The following is a 20,757-nucleotide window of genomic DNA, read 5'->3' as shown; positions in this document are numbered from 1 at the left end:
AAACACCGTGCGTTCGGTCCAAGTTTATATGAGAGACATATTTTTAGTCCCGTCTCGTTTCTTGATACGAGATCGCGGAAAACTTTCTTCAGTTTATCCCGGTTGTTCCTGGGATCACTGGAGCCACCCAGGCTAATTTTGGATTTGGCCTTGATTTTAAGACCGAATGCCCTTCATGACATCACGTGATGAAAATCTCGACCGAGGATCGACCAGGATTCGAACTTTAACCTTCGGGGGGGGGGGGGTAAGCCAGCAGCTAAGCAAACTGAGTTAATCACACCCCCCACATGTTGGTTTCTCGAATTACCACTGAAAATTAAGTCAGCAACTTTTGATCCAGATTGTACTTGGAAACATAGCATTTAGTCTCCATCGATTGGTGTTTGCAGATCTTTTCCTCCTATTACTTGATGTGAACAATCTTCATTAGTATAAGTGTATGACGTACTGTCGTCTTCTTCCAGCCTGACGTCCAGCGACCGTCGGCAAAGGCGCGGCCGGCTGCAACAGCCCCGGATGAGTCTGCTGGGAAAGCCGCTCAACTACCGGGCCAGCAGGCGCGACGCGCGCTACCGACGTCTGCAGAGCCGCGTGTACAACTTCCTGGAGCGGCCGAGAGGGGCGCCATCCGTCTTCTACCACATGATCGTGTGAGTAATTCATTATTCTTTTTTGAGGAACTATTCTCGATTTAAAACGTGCATACTGTGGTCCCTACGTACAGTAGCTCATTGTAGCTGTACTGTACGACTTTGTATTGGCAATTGCTTCCTCGTCAGTGAATGGCTTCTGTTGATCTGATCCAGATACCAGTCATCAACGTACCCAGAGAATATGTTCCTTGTAAATTCGAATAAAACAGATTTATTGTTTCTGGTATTATACTCTTTATATTGACAACATGCTGTATTTCAACTTGACTTTAGTGCAGGTTAGTAACCTGGAGGGATTATTTGATTTCCCTTCATTATCACTTCAGAATAACAAATTATATGCACTTAATTTATGATCGCTGAAATTCACGGAAATTTGAAGTAAATTTCAAAAAACTTTTCGGATTTTAATAGTTCGCTTATTGTGGAAAATGTTGAACAGGTACGTACACAAGGGAATTATATATTTTAAACTGATTTGTCTGCTTATGTAGAATGCAATTCAGTTAGTAAGTATTGCTTTGTAAGAATAAATATACTTTACTTAATAAGACTGGGTAGTGAAGCTGTCATTCGGATATTTTCTCCGGAATGTGCTAAGCCCGACGAAGATTGGAAGAATACTCACAATGACTCAATTCAGTCTACTTTTGAATTATTGTATGTACAAGGTGAGATCAAAGTCTTTATCCCCCAAAATGACATGCAACAGCTGATACAACTACTTTTTGAGAAAATGCGATATAAAGATTTCACTATTTCTAAATTGGTGCCTAAATGATGTGAATTGGGTATCTTGAAACAGGGTCCCCATTTTGAACAAACTCTGTGAAGAAATTACGTACCGTACCTAAGTTTTCAAATTTTTGGAGAAAGCTACTTTTAGAGAGGTATTTCTGAGATATTGAGATTTTCATGCAAAACTACTGCATGTTTAGACTAAATGGAGTTTCATACTTACCATCATCATGATCATCATAGGCATTCTCTCAATGCCGTGTGTAATGTTGTCTTCCGTGTGTGTCATCACATACTAACGTGTCAGCGAAATATTGATATCACTCTAGTCGTATTTGACGAAGAAATGTGTGGACGGACAAACAAAAAAGAATGACTCAACATTGCTAAACAGTGTGCAAAGAATCTGCACTATGAAATAAAGTGTTTATAATAATATTGTAAAGGTAAGAAACTTCGTAGAACTATCAAATGTTTACCTGCATCAGTTTAATAACTATTTATTTGTAAATGAGTATCTTAACCCATATCACCCCTATAGATAACTTTGTGGGTCATCATTGATTTATGATTTCAGTATATTTGCTTCAACAGAGGAAATATAGTCAACTGAAAAGCTCATAGAAGAAGCAAATAACATTTATCTACTTTACCCATATCGACATGCGTAATGTTCATTGTCAAAATGTTTCTCTATCTCTCCGTCAAATGTACCCACACGCACACACGCACACACGTGCAAGAAAACATACATGTTACATTTGGTTTTAATTATTGAAAATAATTGACCTTATATACGTTATCTACCATAGTGTAAATTTCGTCGAAAAATTCAATGAATTGAAAATATTCAGAGTATTCAAATCTTTTAATCGTAAGATTGATGAGTGTTCCTTCCCAGTGTGGAAGTGCTTTCACCAGTTGAAATACCACACCTCTCCAAGACACTGTTCAGACAAAAATTCAAGTCACTTTTTGAATTGGGGCAAATGTTTGTTTATAGGAAGGGGAGTTAGGGATTGGAATAACTTACCAAGAGAGATGTTCAATAAATTTCCAATTTCTTTGCAATCTTTTAAGAAAAGGCTAGGAAAACAACAGATAGGTAATCTGCCACCTGGGCGACTGCCCTAAATGCAGATCAGTAGTGATTGATTGAAGTGCAATGTAAGAAAAGTATACCAGTGGGAGATACGTGGTATACAGGGTATTTGGAAGATATGTACACATGCGTTCATGCATGACTACTGTAGCACCAGAAATATTCATTTCAGGCAAGTAAATTTGAACAGTCCTCAGAACTACCTAGTACCGACTTACACACTCCGTCATTGGTCAGAGCAGAACCAAGTAGAAGCGTAACACAAGCACACAACTGAAGAGCAAGGGGAGACAGATAGAGTCCCTCACGGATGCGGATAACCGCGAAGTTAGTGTCCTGGCGGATGCAAACTGTACGGCCAAGCGAATATGTTTTCTGATAATTTCTAAATAATGCAGTTTATTGATTTTCACTCAGGCATACTCTTATTTTTGCTTGTGGCTAGGCGACCCTTGACTTTGGTACGGTAGAGTGGTGATATATAAGGAGCCTTGAGCCCATAAAGCCATAAATCTGACATAAGCTCAACTTGCTCCTGCCCGCAATTAGTGGAAGGAAGGAGGAACAAAGTTTCCGAAAGAGAACAGCTCAATATATCGGTAGTTGTCGCAAGAGGACAACCTGTAACTGTAGAGGGTATGGTGCTAGGTAAAAGGCCTATTGTACTGTATTATGTTAACAGATTATCCCTTTCAATACCTTCGGTGTAGTACAGTGAAATAGTTAAAATATACGCGGATTAATGAACTTTGGATGCGGATAATATTTTGTATATCCGTGCAGGGCTCTAGAGATAGACAGAGAGAGCGAAGGTAAATATATCAACTCATTGAGGGTAAAATTCTTCTGCTTCCTCTTGTTCTTTCTGTGCGAAGGCTAGCTGAAATGTTAGCAGTCACGACCATGCCTTCATAATCAAACAGAATGGCTCTCAACCGTTGTAAGAAAGAACGGCCCTTATTTTCGTCAGTATATGTCATATTAAATTAAAATATTTTAATAATTTTGCAAGCAGTGTCAAAGGATTCACATATTTTGCACTAAAATATTCACAGATATGCTACAGCACACAAATTGTGCGTTGATGGGAGAGAATCACTGCGTGTTCGTACAGAACTCTATTATAGAGGTTGTTTTTTGCACTTTACAACGTGGTAGCTTTCGCAGAGATTATCACAGAGTTCACACTCGTACTTGTCGCCAGAGTCGTGGAAGGATGTTGACTTGCAAGTCCTGTGGTGTCTTGTGTGTGCCCATGACTTGCCCACCATGGCCTCTGTAGAGTAGCATTCTGTCCAGATCTCGATTTTACTCGCTTCCCTTTCCTACAGAAGCCTCTTCCAACTATCCGTAGAGGGTAAATGCAGTTTAGAGTTCCAATTAGGAAAGTTTCTGCGGCGAGTTCGTATACTAATCTTGATCTTGTATATCTAGAAAAGTCGAGGGTTGTCTTTAGGAAGCGTGCCTTGACCTTTTCTTAGGATGCTTGAAAAAAGTCAAGGAAATAAAATTTGAACGCAAGAAATTAAGATGAAAGAACATAAAGCTTTGTTACAAGTTAGGAAAACGGCAACCGAGTCTCATGCAATGTTGGTGCAAGTCTACGGAACAGAAGACGTAAGAAGAAAATCTGTTTACGACTGGTTCAAATGCTTTCAGGTTGGACAGAAAACTCTTGATGATGCGTCAAGTAATGAACATACACAGTATCTTCCTGATGGGGCGCCTGCGCACTTCTTTTCGTTTCCCAGCCTCAGAGTAAACCTGAAAGGGACACATAGTGCTGACAAAGCGCATATCCAAAGACGTGTGACATCAGTGCTACGATCGCTTCGAAAAAGAAGCCTTCGCAGCTAGTAGTTTCCAGCAAAAGTTGCCAAAAGTGTATTGTCGCCAATGCAGAGTACTTTGAAGGCGACTAAACGTATTTTGTTTCTAACTTCTGATTTTTATTTTGTTATGGTATCATTCACCGAGCATTTTGGACCCTTTTTCTCCTGAAAGAAGTTAACCAAGCTCACCAGACAAGAAATAAGTCACCCCTAGAGAAATCAATACAAGCATAATGTAATACTGTACCGTGTAAGTCCGCCTCTGGACTCGATAACCGCCTGAATTCGGTTAGGAATTAAGTTCACAAGATTATGCAGGTAAGTCGAACTGTTTCTTTCTCTTTGTTTCATTTATCTACTCATGTCCATTGACGAATACACTACACGAATGTTTCTTATTAAGTTAGTGGAAACAAGAGCGTTATGTTGATTGTAAAATTACATCTGGGATTCACAATAAATGTTATGTATTTATTATATTTGTTGTATTTTACGTCCGCCTCTGTAGGGTAATGTTTAGCATGATTAGCTGCCACACCCGCAGGCCCGGGTTCTATTTCCAGATTTATTTATTTATTTATTTATTTATTTATTTATTTATTTATTTATTTATTTATTTATTTATTTATTTATTTATTTATTTATTTATTTGGGAGACCAAAACAGCGAGAAGCCGAATTACAGAGTTCCGCAATGAGAAAAAATATAACAAACTTAAAAAATAAGTGGAAAAACAATGAAGAGAAATATCCAATGTTAAAAATAGAGAAAAAAATTAAAATCTAACGCAGTTACTGTAGAGACACCAATTAACAACAAACTCTGAAGGCAAAAGAAACAACGAAGAAAATTAAAGATTGAACGTAAAACGAAGAGAAAAACTTATAGCTAGACACACTAAGATAAATACATATATAACACATAAATAACGGTATCGTATCCCAAAAAAACCATTATGTACAAAAGAGGGGACAGCAATGCGAAGAGAAAAAAGGAATATGAAGAAAATTAACTAGGTTAAGGAATAATCTATTAAAGGAGGCATACGACGAAAAAAACGTCCAATTTCCTGTCAGAAGATAAAGAGTTAAGGAGGGTTGGTATGCGGATAAATAAAGTTCTTTGAACGAGAGAGAGGCGGGAATACGGAATATGGAGGGGTGGATTAATCCTGGTTTTGCGAGTTGGAACATGTAGGGATAAGAAGGATGCAAGTTCAAGAGAACGAAATAAACCGTTAACAGCGTTATATAGGAATCTAAGGTCGGCTACTTTCCTGCGACTAGATAATGGGCGAATGTTTAACTTATCCAGTATCTGATTACTGCTCAAGTTTCGACAATCAGATACTCTGGCTCTAACAATAGCACAAAAGAATGACTGCACGTGGTCAATGTCATTCAGATTAGTCGGTGAAGAGGTTGGTCATGGCGGTTAGGGGCGCGCATCTGTGAGCTTGCATCCGGGAGATAGTGGGTTCGAACCTCACTGTCGGCAGCCCTAAAGATAGTTATCCGTGGTTTCCCATTTTCACACCAGGCAAATGTACTTTAATTAAGGCCACAGCCGCTTACTTTCCATCTCTAGGCCTTTCCTATTGCATCATCGCCATAAGACCTATCTGTGTCGGTGCGACGTACAACAAATTGTAAGAAAAATGTCGTTAGTATTACTGAAGATTTCACGCGTTGGCAATACTTTTTCAACAAACCGCGCAAAAATGAACCATTTTTTTCCAAAACCTGGCATTTGCAATCGATTATGAATCATTGAGTATATTTTTATAGCGTCGTCTCTAGTCGTGATATCCTTTTGCTGTGCAGTCAGTGCAGAACAATCTATATATTAAAACAAATGATGAAAACTAAAGTCAGTCAGTCCGGCCATTCTATCCGGTCGATTTCCTTCATTTTTTTAACTGAAAGGTATTCGTGCAGAGATTTGTCATCAGGTACTATAAATCACTAAACTTCCACCTCCTCAAATATTTGATTTTTCAATTTTCTGTCTCTTTTAAAGCAATCATATCCTTGGTTATAATTGAGTTACGGAGTTAGTTTTGTCCTAAGAATACCCAGTGGATCAAGCTCTTTCATTTCAGCTCTTAACTATTCAAATTGGTTGATTCTGAGGAAAGTTATGAGTGCACATTCAATTTGACGTCTCACTTCTTCAACGTCTTTTCTCATTGAAGCAATCATTTCCTTCGTTCTGATTGAGGTACGCAGTTCGTTCTGGTCTAAAAACACTCAGTGGATCAAGCGCTTTCTTTTGAGGTATTAACTACTTAAATTGGTAGATTTTGAGAAAAGTTATGAGCACATTTGTCTCCATAACGAAGGTCTTCGAAGGACTTTCTTACGGCGCGTAGTGTTGTTCCAAGGAACGTTTAATTCAATTTCTTTGTGTGATGTATTTTCAAGTGTTTTGTTGACATAATATTACATTCTATTACCACAGCAGATCGTGTGCTTTATTTCATTAACTCGAAACTTTGCAAATACATCCGTGAGGATAGTAACGAACAACACCATACATAGCGGGCGGAGACAGCGGGAAACTGCTATTTGATGCTTTAAAATTAATTTACCAAGCAGAACATTAATAGACGAAACAGGGCAGAGATATTTTAAAATACATTGAATAAAACTATTCGTGCAGTAATCGTCAATGTACAATAAATAAATGAAACCAACAAAACGTAATTCATCGGGATTTGAACACGGGGCACAAGAAAGCGAGGACGCAGTGAAAGCTACTGCACCACAGCGTCGGTTCAAATTGCTACTCGCTAATAGACACGTAAAGCACATCGGGAACTTCCATCGTCATTTTGTCCGAAAAGGTCGAGTGTCTACGGATAAGCCGAAATATGCATTCGCTTATTTCGGCTCCTCCTTCCCTGAGCGAAGTTTCTGGCAAATCGGGTTTTTACACTTGGGGTGTTCCCCTCGTTAGTAGAATTACCTCACTCTGCGAACAATATGCAACCAGATGATGAAAAAGTAGGAAAACCATAGTGGGGGCCGATGACCTCGATCTTTAACCCCTTTAGTAACAATCATCATACTTAAATCTATTCTGTGTTTCGATAAGTTTCCTTCATCGCGTACGTCTCACTAAAAGTCTAGGAGCTTTACAATGCAGACACATCCGGGAGATAGTGGGTTCGAGCCCCACTGTCGGCATCTCTGCACATGGTTATGTGGGTGTTTAGGGGTTGTAGTAAGGATGTAAAGGAGAGGGCATATACGTCTCTAGTAAGACGCCAGTGTATGGGACCCTCACCGAGGATTACTTGATTCAAGAACTGGAAAAAATCCAAAGAAAAGCAGTTCGATTTGTTCTGGGTGATTTCATACAAATGAGTAGCGTTACAAAAATGTTGCAAAGTTTGGGCTGGGAAGAATTGGGAGAAAGGAGACGAACTGCTCGACTAAGTGGTATGTTCCGAGCTGTCAGCGGAGAGATGGCGTGGAATGACATAAGTTTGAGTGGCGTCTTTAAAAGTAGGAAGGATCACAATATGAAGATAAAGTTGGATTTCAAGAGGACCAATTTTGGCAAATATTCATTTATAGGAAGGGGCGTTAGGGATTGAAATAACTTACCAAGGGAGATGTTCAATAAATTTCCAATTTCTTTGAAATCATTTAATAAAAGACTAGGAAAACAACAGATAGGGAATCTGCCACCTGGGCGACTACCCTAAATACAGATCAGTATTGATTGATTGATTGATTGATTGATTGATCGATTGATTGATCGATTGATTGATTGATTGATTGATTGATTGATTGATTGATTGATTGATTGATTGATTGATTGATTGATTGATTGATTGATTGATTGATTGATTGATTGATTGATTGATTGATTGAACTTGAAGATAGTTTTCCGCGGCTTCTCATTTTCACACCAGACAAAAGGCCTTGGCCGCTTCCTTCCCACTCCTAGGCCTTTGCTATTCCATTGTCGCTTTAAGACCTATCTGACGTTGCGACGTAAATCAAATAAAAAAGCAATGCAGGAAAGAGAGAAACGAAATCGTCTATGACTTCCTCAAATCCACTCAATAGCAAAGCATAAAAAGCACTAATGAAACAGAAACCGCAGACTGTAGCGTGATCTGTGGCACATGCATGCAGCATTCATGAGCGACATCGATCTTTCCGTGGTGATGACGCTACTTCTTCATTGCGAAAGAACTCATATGAACTTTGGAAGCATGGTATGGATAGAAAGTACATGGAGCAGTAACTAATAATTAATTTTCTAAATTATTGCGCACACTTTGTCACTGGTGGGGATCGAACACACGAGCTTTATGCTCAGCCTCCCAAGTAATTAATTTGGGCAAATTACGTCGTCTGCGTCAAGTCTTATATTGAAGGAGGTTCTTGGTAATGGCGGACGAGTAGAACAAGAATCGATATGCAAGGACGAGAGAGGGGAACCCCCTTCTTTGTGACGTAATAACCAGCCAGTTTCCCGCTTCAAGGCGCCCAGTCTTTCGTGACATCACATGGAGATTCCATTACGACACCCCTATTCCATTAATTTTTACTGTGGCTGACTCGGTCTAGCATTACGTACATTATAAAACGGAATGTCCTCGCTCTGCTACTGTGCTACAGCTTACAAGAGAACCGTCCTACTTGAACTATAGCTGTTGCAATATAAAAAAATGGTACGAGTTAAGTTATGTACAGCTAACATCGAGACGATAGTCGTTTATGCCTCTTTCTTGTCATCAAAGGTGTATTAAACATTAAAGAAGGATGGAGATATTCAATTCATTTGCTAAATGCAAACAACTCAACAAGCGGCAAGTTCTAAGTTCACACTTCCCCCTTTATTTCATTTAATGCCTTCATAGAAATGTACTGTATTACATTCTAAATCGTTTTTACATTAATATATCTTAGAGGTGGGAGTCGTCCGAAAAATGTATTTAACGAAATAGTGTCATGTAACAAAATGTTTGTCGCGATGTTACCTAGCAACAGTACCTTCCAAAGGAAAGCAGCTCGATTTGTTGTGGGTGATTTCCAACAAAAGAGTCGCGTTACAAAAATTTTGCAAAGTTTGGGCTAGGAATACTTGGAAGAAACGAGACGAGCTGCTCGACTAAGTGGTGTGTTCCGAGCTGTCAGTGGTGAGTTGGCGTTGAATGACATTAGTAGACGAATAAGTTTGAGTGGTGTTTTTAAAAGTAGGAAAGATCACAATACGAAGATAAAGTTGGAATTCAAGAGGACAAATTGGGGCAACTATTCATTTATAGGAAAGGAATTATTTGCAGTCATTTAAGAAAAGAGTAGGTAAAAGAACAATTAGGAAATCTGCCACCTGCGCCTTAATGCAGATCAGTGGTTTTTGAATGATACCTTGAGAGATGTACAGTGACGGTGGTGATTATTGTTTTAAGAGGAAGTAGAACTAGGCTACCATACTCTATATAATACTATTTAGAGAGAAAGAATGGATGGGATCCGATACTTCGCAAAATGAAGGTGTCGATCAAAGAAAGACAAGGGCTACGAAGGGCGTGAAAATGAAAGACTCTCTAGGCCTCAATACCTGTTACCATCGGGGTCAGAAAAGAACAAGAGTTGACCAAGGGAGGTCAGATATGATCGATTGATAGTAAATGGAAGCAATGTCAAGGCTCAGCCCAGGGCCCCGTGGTCGCTAGCCCACGATCTAAAGTTCAGAGCTCCTGGGACACCTTTTAGTCGCCTATTACGATAGGCAGGGAATGAGAGATACACAGGCCATGGATCTGTATACAGGGTGAACCCGAAATCCACCGACAAACTTTTGGAGGTTGTTCAGGCATACCTTCTGAGTATATTGATATGAGGTATACTAATTGGTATTATTATTATTATTATTATTATTATTATTATTATTATTATTATTATTATTATTATTATTATTATTATTACTTTGTTTATTCGCTGGGGCCATCGAGGACCACGTTAAGTCTTGTTACATTTGGCAGTGAACTTTGCTTTCTTTTGAGCCCAGAATTCCCTCACTCTTTGTGAGTGGGCCTGCTTGCGTTCTTCTGCACAAGGGACACCGTGTCTTCATTTCGGTTGCTCGTCTTGGTTTAGCCCATTCGTCACTATCTTTTACTCAACAGACGCCTCTGCCACAGGCGTCTTCCGGTTTGGTCTCTAGCACTAGAAGGTCTTCTTTGGTTTTTCTAAACCAAGGCATCGTGGTTTTAGGTTTTGAATCAAATTGGAGAAAGATCTGTTTGGTCAAACAGTTTCGGTCCATTCCCTTGAGGTAACTGCAAAATCTTGCCCGCCCTTTGAGGATCGTGTCTGTATTTTTTCTATTTTTTATAGACTTCCTTATTGGATCTTTTTTTTTTGTTGGTAGATGCCGTTCTTGTGGTTGGATCCCATGATTCCCCTAATTATTCTGCGCTCCTTTTTCTCCCGTTCTTCGAGGAGTCCTTTATTGGCAATTAGGAATAGGATTTCGGATGCATACATAACTACTGGCTTCAAAACGGTTTCATAGAGACGTGTCTCAGTACTTTGGGAAAGGCATTTTAATTCTTTTGTTGTAGATCATGCGTGACGTTTGGTAGGGTATTTCAAGTGTATTCGTTCCCTATGTGCTCATTTGCCCAGTAAATTTTTCATGATGTTTTCACCCAGGTATTCCAACTTTTCTACTCGCCTGATGTTCCCGTATTTCGTCTGAAGGTTTGGTGGTGCGTCTTATTCTTACTTCATGATAGGAAAGAGCTTGGATTGGGAAGGACGCGGCCGTGGCCTAATTACGGTACAGCCCCGGCATTTGCCTGGTGTGGAAATAGGATACTGCAAAAAAACCATCTTCAGGGCTGCCGACGATTGAATTACGAACCCACCACCTCCCGAATGCAAGCTCACAGCCTCGACATCCTAAGCTACAGTCAGTTTAATAAAACATATTTGTTTTCGTCTCGTCTGTTATCCGTTGAAGTTTTGAGTACTGAACGTTGCTACACCCAGTAAAAAATACACAGTCAGAAAAGCAATTTTGTTTATACACTGTCCAAAAGAATTAGCGGAGCACGTTTTTGAACGTACTGTATGTCATACTGCATAGAACAATTAACTGGTAATTGGCAATAATACCAGATATACCTATATTTTTACAGATCAATTACACAACAAAACATCATTTGTTTCTCATTCATGTGTACAAAACAAACTTAAATTTCCAAATAATGTAAAAAACAAATTTGGAATAGCCGCTCATCCATTCGTTCAGCTTGGTTTTCTTCCGAGTTCGGGAGCTTTAGTATCGTGTATGCCCTGTCCGACTCGTTGGCTGAATGGTCACCGTACTGACCTTCGGTTCAGAGGTTCCCGAGTTCGATTCCCGGCCGGTTCTGGGATTTTAATCGCTTCTGATTCATTCTTCTGGCTCGGGGACTGGGTATTTGTGTCCTTCCCAACACTCTCCTCTTCATATACAGACAGCATACCACACTACTGACTACCACAGAAGCACGCAATAGTAATTTCTTCCCTCCATATAGGGTTGGCGTGAGGAAGGGCATCCGGCCGTAAACAGGGCCAAATCAACATGTGCGACGCAGTTCGCACCCGCGACCCACAGGTGTGCGAAAAGCGGTAGGAAAAGAAGAAAAGAAGAAAGTCGTGTATGCCCTCCGTAAGTATTTACCACAGGCTAACATCTACGTAGCATACTCGGTACAAGTCTATGGAGGTCACTGTGCGCTACCCATTGCCATTTTCCAATGACACTCTGTGAAAGTTCCTTGTGAAGTCGGTGGTGCAACAGGACGAAAACGAACACATCTCTCAAGTACGTCTCAACACGTGCTCAATGGAATTCAGCTCGGGACCCATCGCTGGCCATTCCATCACTTGAATGTTTAGCCTTCCCAAGACGACATGTTGGCCGCTATATCTAACATGGCATTGTCGTGCATGAGAAGGAATTCAGTGCCAACACCATATGCAGTAACCAGCACATGGTCTAACAAGATCGGGATGAAATACTACCTGGCGATAAAGGGGGCACGGACAACGACAATATGTGTTCGGCTGTCGACACTAATGCCACCCTACACCATCATGAAACCTTGTCCGAATCTGTCCACTTGTACAAAATTTGGCAAATAACGCTCACCAAGGTCTCTCCATGCACGAACACGGCCATCACTTTGAGTCTGGGGAAATCGCGATTCATCTGTGGACAACACAATGGCCAAGTTGCCAGTGGATGCGATTACGGGCGAGCGGAAGATTAGATGCTTGATGTTGCCGAGTAAAACAAGGCACTGGAAGAGGTCGTTTGGTCATAAGTTCCTTTCACGTAAATTGTTTCTTATAGTCTGATCGGATACCATAATTCCTGTTGTCCTTCTGAGGTCTTGTTGCTACACAGCAATGATCAGTTGTTGGTCATTTTGGATTGGAATGGGTCGACGATCTTGTCCAAACCACCTGGTGAACTGACCTGTATGGTTGTACCGATTCCATAACCAGTATAATGAAAGGTGGGGAGACAATGAAGTCCTCGGAGACACATGGAGGAAAGCCCACCCTTCCTGGATGGAAGTGACTGCTCTTGCGACTTACGTCGTTAAGATGTCTCTCTGTATGTGTTCGAAGGTAGGCTATACGAATTCCGCAAACGACAGCTCCAGTCTGTTTATTTCGCTACGACACACCAACACAGGGGTATTCACTTTAACGGGCAAGCTGGCCGTGTGGTTAGGGCCGCACACCTGTGAGCTTGCATCCGGGAGACGGTGGGTTCGAACCCCATTGTCGGCAGACCTACAGATGGTTTTCCTTTTTCACACCAGGCAAATGCTTGGGTTGTACCTTAATTAAGGCCACGGCCGTTTACTTCCCATTCCTAGGCCTTTCCTATTCATCGTCGCCATAAGAACTATCTGTGTCGGAACGACGTAAAGCAAGTTGTTGGTATTCACTTTGTTTTGTGGGTTCTCCTGGTACTACTCTACCGGACTAAGACTATAAAGACAGTGTGACTCAGATGTTTCTTTCTTTGAATACACAAGTTCTCGGTCTATGCAACAAGGCTACTGGTGTTAATTGTGTCAAAAGTATTGTAACGTACAAATCGTTCAAAAACATGTTCCGTTAATTGTTTTGAACAGTAATATGGACTAGAATTGGTCATGTTCTCCAGCGTAATGATGTTGATCTCTGCTTAGTAAATACAAAGAGCTAGGAAATAAAAAGGATTTCAGCACTTATGAATTTACTGTCGGTGAGTCCTAATACAAAATATACTGCCTGGCAAAATATTGAAGCACCCAAGAGGTGAGGAAGAAACGAAATGGATCTTCACGTGTGATCTTATTTCAGTGATTACAAAATCGAGTTAAATTTACAAAAAACTTGTCAGTACGAGCCCAATTATCACTATGACGTTGCACCCCAGTGGCTTGGATGCATGCGCTGATTCGGTTGACAAGGGTGCTATAAAACCGTTGTGTCCTCACCTGAGGCAAGCTGGCCCTCAACTGTTGTAACTGGTCCTAACTTTGGGACAGAGTTGACGTCCTAGCTGGTCCCACTCATTTTCTATTAGGGACAAATATCGGGATCTTGCTGACCAAGGGAGTACCTCAGCATCACGCAAACAGCTCATAGGGACACGTGCCGTTTGTGGACGAGCATTGCCATGTTGAAAACTGGCACCATAATACTGTCGCATGGGAGGTAACATATGAGGACGCGGGATGTCCGTGACCAGCAGTGACCTGAAGTCATACCCGATGGCTCCCCACACCATTACGCCAGGAGTAACACCGCTGTGCCTCCCGAAAACATTAGTAGAAAGGGACATCTCCCCAGCTCGGCGCCATACTCGCAGATGATGTAGTGCAGAACTGCGATTAATCGCTGAACACAGTGCGACGCTATTCATCAGCAGTCCCTGGTTCTTGGTCACGGCACCACTTCAAACGCAGTCGTCTGTGTTGTGGTGTTAATGCTAGCCTACGCATAGCACGGTAATTTCCTAGACTGACTGCTGCTAATATCCGAACAATGGTGCGGGATTACACAGAATGTTACAGGGAGTCCATTACTTGTTCTCAGATGGCAAGCGAGATGTGAAGACGTTACGATGCGCTTCGTGCATAATACGCCGATGCTCCCATGTAGTGGTCAGACTTGGTCAACCGGAACCTTGACGACGAGTATGCCTGATCTCACGTTCCCATGCAGTCCAACATTGGGCCATTGTCACGTCCGAATGCCCCAAGAATCTGGATATTGCACGATTCGACCAGCTCACCGAATGGGGACGACCCAAAATGAGGCCTCTTTCAAACTCTGACAGGTGCTGTCTCATACGAATACGCGGTATCTCCAAGTCCTTCACCTCTGACGCTGTTCAATCATCTAATGACCCTACCAGGCCTGTTAACAACACTCATGCACTCTGGTAGTCGTTCTACAAATCACACAGAATTGCAGCCGTAATCATTTAAATATCCACGGAATGCGTGTACGTGTTTGAAGTTATGTTGACATACGACTATTTCTTCTGGGTGTTTATGTTGCTTTGTCAGTAATTCAGATTATGAAACAAAGTTCTCATCACCAGTAAATACCTAGAAATTATAATCACTACGTTTCTAATCCTGAAACTAGGAAACTAACAATCCACTTTGAATTATTTTCAACATTTTCATATTTTCAACTCATACAGTCAGTACCACTTAAGAACTGTATTTTCCTTCTGCTTTTCACATCTGTTAGCTACGATAAGCAAGCACAAGCGTCACGTTGTTCAACTGTACTTCTATCTTAAACGCACAGTAATGAAAACACAGTTACAGCGCATTAAAGAAAGTTGCGTGATCTTTAATTTCAAACGTGTGCATGTTTCATTAGAGCACAGAGATAAACACCTGTATCATTGAGTGTTTCAACCTACTCACGCAAAGTGGAAGAAAAACTGTGTAGTTCAGTTTTAAACTTTTTCAATAACAGAAAATGACGGAAGAAACAATAATCAAACTAGAGTAAACTAGAGTAAACTAGAGTAAACTACAGTAAATGGTCATTGACATCAATAAAATAATGTTCGGGTGAGGACAGGTGAAAGTTTCGTGACAACATTGCCTGGCGCATGTCTGACTCTGAGTTAAACGAAAGACACGTTAGGTAGGTAGTCAACTCAAGCGGCCGATGATAACTTCATTGAGATATAAATGGCTTAACAGTGAACAATTGTCGCGTCAATAAATTTTGTTTGTTTATACCCTAGTCCAATTTCTTGATACGGAGTGGGGGAAGAAGTGTCTTGAATTTATATGGTATGTTTTACGGCCGGTTTCCTTCCCTTTCACGTAATAAATAAATACATAAGTAAGTAAATACATAGCCGGCCCCGTGGTGTAGGGGTAGCGTGCCTGCCTCTTACCCGGAGGCCCCGGGTTCGATTCCCGGCCAGGTCAGGGATTTTTACCTGGACCTGAGGGTTGGTTCGAGGAGCTATCTGACGGTGAGGTAGCGGCCCCGGTCTAGGAAGCCAAGAATAACGGCCGAGAGGATTCGTCGTGCTGACCACACGACACCTCGTAATCTGCAGCCCTTCAGGCTGAGCAGCGGTCGCTTGGTAGGCCAAGGTCCTTCAAAGGCTGTAGTGCCATGGGGTAAATAAATAAATAAGTAAATAAATATATAAGTAAATTTATAAATATATAAGTAAATGTCTGTCTGTCTGTCTGTCTGTCTGTCTGTCTGTCTGTCTGTCTGTCTGTCTGTCTGTCTGTCTGTCTATCTGTCTGTCTGTCTGTCTGTCTGAGAGGAGTAATATCAAGAACCACTGTTGGATTTCGATGCGGTTTTCACCATTCTATTAAGAGTTTCTCGAGAAAGGTTTTTGTATAGAAACATTCATCTGTAACCAAAGGAAGCCGAGCAGTAACGATTTCAGTGAAGCAAGTTGAAGAAAAACCTTTCGTCCGTTCACCATATTTTACCTTACGCTGGCTAAACCGTTAAAGATACATCTATGTTATGAGGGGATGAATTTATTGTTCAGCATAAAACGTTCTACAAACAAATCGAGGACAGCATATACATATATCTGTAACACATAGCCTACTATAAGTGTTTTTAAATGGAGCAAGTCAAATAAAAACGGTCGTCCGTGAGACTTTTTAGCTTACGCTGGCTAAACCCTGCATCTGTACTTTGTGGATAAGAATTGTAATAATAATAATAATAATAATAATAATAATAATAATAATAATAATAATGTTATTTGTTTTACGTCCCACTAACTACTTTTTAAGGTCTTCGGAGAAGCCGAGGTGCCGAAATTTAGTCCCGCAGGAGTTCTTTTACGTGCCAGTAAATCTACCGACACGGGGCTGACGTATTTGAGCACCTTCAAATACCACCGGACTGAGCCAGGATCGAACCTGCCAAGTTGGGGTTAGAAGGCCAGCGCCTTAACCGTCTGAGCCACTCAGCCCGGCGATAAGAATTGTTCAGCATAAAACGTACTACAAAGACTCATAACCCACTGTAACTGTTTTATGTTACAGTTTCCAGTAAAAACTGTCAAATTTAAAATAAAAAAAACTTTTAAATTAATTATTAAATCTTTATCGAAATAAATAATTGTTTGTTCCCTTGAGGTAACTAATGCAGAATAAAATGTAATTTAGATAACGTTATTTTCATCTATAATTTCGGAGATTTCGTCGGTTTTTTATTTTTTCGCCCAATATCCATTCTGAATTATGGAAATGTCAGGTTAAGGGCGACCGAGTAGATTGCGAGCCAGCGCGCGAGCTATCAACGACTTGTCAACGCATTCGTTGAACCTACGATACAATACCGATAACTTAATAGTTTTTCAGTGATTTTCCATTATCTGTATAACCCATCCTGTCGAACCGGGAAGCGAATATAAGTCGTAGTGCATTGCATTCGAAAAAGTGCGTTTATCACCAACAAAGGGATTCTCGAATGCCACAGTAAAGAGAAAGAATGCCTTCAGGACGAATCACCATCAACAGCATAATATGTCCTCGCTGTATATGAGCACTGCGGAGAGGTTTGGAATTTAATTCAGGCTTTTGACACACAATCTAGTGATTAGAAATTGTATACCACCACCTCTCCTATCCTGCCGGCCAACATTTTGATGGTGAAACTTTTTTCGACCAACGGCATTCGAACCCGCTAACCACGGTGTCAGACCGTTTAGACTTAGCGATCATGACCACCAGGCGGGCTCAAACATGTATTAAATTTCCTGTTGGGAAAATCAAATGATCGTAAATAAATCTTTCAATGAAATGTGGGCCGCGATATTACCTAGCAACCGTGCAGGCTGTGGTGTGAAGTATTCGTAGATGGCCATGACATACAGATGCACTGCCTCTACAGCTCTCTTTATACAGATCCATGACCTGTGCAGCTCTCAAGGTACTAGGTACCATTGCGTCACACATTTTGTTACATGACACTATTTCGTTCCACACATTTTCGGCTCTCAGACATGTTTATGTCAATAAAAGGCGATGAACTAATGTTCAAACACGGAAGATCGGCCCACAGATCAACATCTGCCAGTTTAACATCGAAGGCATTAGTAGAGCCAAGTGTGAGTATTTATCAAGCATTTTACAGAAGCACTCAGTTGGCATTGTCGTACTACAGGAAACACATACAGAGAACACTGAACAGTTATTGGCAAGGGGAAAGATACCAGGATTTAAAATGATAGCAGCTCACGACCATGCTAAATACGGAATTGCTACTTACATTAGAAATAACATTTGCAACTACAGTACCCTACCAGTAAGCGATCATCCAAGCTATTTCTCCACCTCAGTACAAATAGAAGACATCATGGTAACGAATATTTACAAGCCACCCAATGAAACATGGCCTGATCCCATTCCCATAATGCCCTCTCATAATAACATCATCCTTGGGGATTTCAATAGCCACCATACATCTTGGGGCTATAAGCGAGATGATGAAAATGGAACTAAGGTCTCAGAATGGGCTGAAGTAAACAACCTTGCACTGATATATGACCCCAAAGATAAGGGAACGTTTCACTCTGGCCGTTGGAAATGTGACTACACACCAGACCTTTGCTTTGTCTCGCAGAGTTTTATGTCACCATCTTGCCGTGTTAGGAGACAAGTGCTCAATAACTTCCCGCACAGCCAGCACAGACCCATAATCTACCAAATAGGAATTCAGATCCCAGTTATACAATCTACACCCAGACCTCGCTGGAACTTTCAGAAAGCAGACTGGGTTGCTTATGCCAAGTCTACTGATGCCAACATCAGATGGATTAAACCAGTCCCAGAGAACTACATGAGGTTTGTTGGCTTAATAAAATCAGCAGCAAAAACATATATTCCTAGAGGATTCCGTAAAGACTATATACCGGGATGGAGTGAAGAGTCCAGCAGACTGAGTAAGGAATTCGAAGAAAATAGCAGTCACGAGAAAGCAACAGATTTACTACAATCACTTGATCTTGCTAGAAAAGAGAAGTGGGTAAAAACTGTAAAAGACATTAATTTCACACATTCCAGCAGAAAAGCATGGTCACTTATTCGGAAATTAGATTCCACATCCATACCACCAAAGCAACATTCCCCAATCAAGGTAGAAGCAATAGCAAATCACCTCGTTTCCACCTCTAAAACAACAAGGAATAAACTGACCACGAAATGGGTTAAAACTGAGCTTAAACGGGCAAAACGAGAAACACAACCGAACGCAACCTATTCACAACCTTTCACATCACAAGAGGTCTTCGAGGGATTAAAATAACTCCGAAATAGCAAAGCTGCAGGACTAGATGGAATCTACCCAGAACTACTAAAAAACTGTGGTCGGGCTACAAGAAAATGGCTCGCTGCATTCTTCAGCTCCATACTTCAGTCAGCAAGACTTCCCCCAATCTTCAAGAAGTCAAAAATTATTGCCCTTCTGAAACCAGGAAAGGATCCAACTCTCCCACAAAGCTATCGACCTATAGCTCTACTCTGCGTCACCTACAAGTTATTAGAAAGACTGATACTAAACCGAATAGCACCAGCCAATGAAGCATTCCTTCCAGTTGAACAAGCAGGATTTCGACCCAGCCGTGACTGCAGTGACCAAGTACTGTCCTTGACCACATATCTGGAGGTTGGTTTTGAGAAGGAATTGAAAAGCGTCTCTGTCTTCTTAGATCTTACAGCTGCATATGACACAGTCTGGAGGGAAGGTCTTATGCTTAAACTGATTAAAGCTGTTCCTTGCTTAAAAATTACTACACTAATTGACAGAATGTTAAGCAACCGACTATTTCAAGTTCACTCAGAACACAACAGAAGCAAATTCCACAAAGTCATCAATGGTCTGCCTCAAGGGTCGGTTCTATCTCCTACTCTCTTCAACTTATACATCCACGACCTGCCTGAAACAGTGTCCCGAAAGTTCATATATGCGGACGATATTTGCCTTACAATTCAACGACCCAACTTCGCAGAAGCTGAAATAGTTCTTAACCGAGACCTTGAACTGTTGGATGACTACTTTCAAAGATGGTACCTTCATCCCAATCCACAGAAAACAGTGACATCTACATTCCATCTGAACAACGCAGAAGCAAACCACCATCCAAGGGTATTTTTCAAGGGCCATGAACTACAATATTGTGCCAATCCCAGTTACTTAGGAGTAACATTGGACAGGTCTCTTACGTACAAAAATCACCTGCAGAAAACCGCCAACAAACTAAAAAGTCGTAATAACATTCTCCAATGATTGGCTGGAACGTCCTGGGGAGCGGATGGAAACACATTAAGGACAACATCTCTGGCCTTAGTCTATTCTGCAGCAGAATACTGCTCTGGTGTCTGGCTTAACAGTGCTCACACACAGCTAGTAGATTTACAACTTCGTCAAACCATGCGAATCATAACTGGTACACTTCGTGCTACACCGACCCAATGGTTACCGGTTGTCAGCAATATACTACCTCCACATATCAGGAGACAGAAGGCCCTTTTTCAGCTATGGTCCAGAATGCTAAAGAATGAACGTCTATCTGTTCATGAGGATATCAGACAGAAATGCACACGCCTGAAGTCTCGCCAGCCTGCTTGGAAGACAGCCGTGAAGATAACATCTAGCGAATTCAACCCCACCTCTAAATGGTTAACAGAGTGGTCTTTATCCCCACCTCGGGCAATAGTGGATATTAATAACCCATCCACAAAGCTGGCAGGCTTTGATCTGCCACGTTGCACCTGGAGTAGACTAAACCGCATGAGATGTGGAGTAGGTAGAACAGCATCTACTTTACACACCTGGGGCTGGTCAGTTTCTCCATACTGTGATTGCGGGGAGGTTCGACAAACAATGAA

At 41.2% G+C, this 20,757-nt stretch overlaps 1 protein-coding gene across 1 annotated transcript in view; it reads left to right on the top strand.

The window, feature by feature from the left end:
• Positions 1 to 471: 471 nt before the first annotated feature.
• The window catches only part of LOC136879341 (potassium voltage-gated channel subfamily KQT member 1), a 916,827-nt gene continuing 896,541 nt past the window's right edge, over positions 472 to 20,757 (top strand). Inside the window, exon 1 of the mRNA XM_067153158.2 lies at positions 472 to 653. Within this exon, the coding sequence (XP_067009259.2) occupies positions 520 to 653 (134 nt within the window). The 5' untranslated portion in view covers positions 472 to 519. The remainder of the gene's footprint in view (positions 654 to 20,757) is intronic.

Source organism: Anabrus simplex, chromosome 8 (assembly GCF_040414725.1).
Source record: "Anabrus simplex isolate iqAnaSimp1 chromosome 8, ASM4041472v1, whole genome shotgun sequence".
In the NCBI taxonomy this organism is placed as follows: domain Eukaryota; kingdom Metazoa; phylum Arthropoda; class Insecta; order Orthoptera; family Tettigoniidae; genus Anabrus; species Anabrus simplex.
The sequence above is the reverse complement of the archived record's forward strand: the minus strand, read 5'-3'. Positions and strand labels throughout refer to the sequence as shown.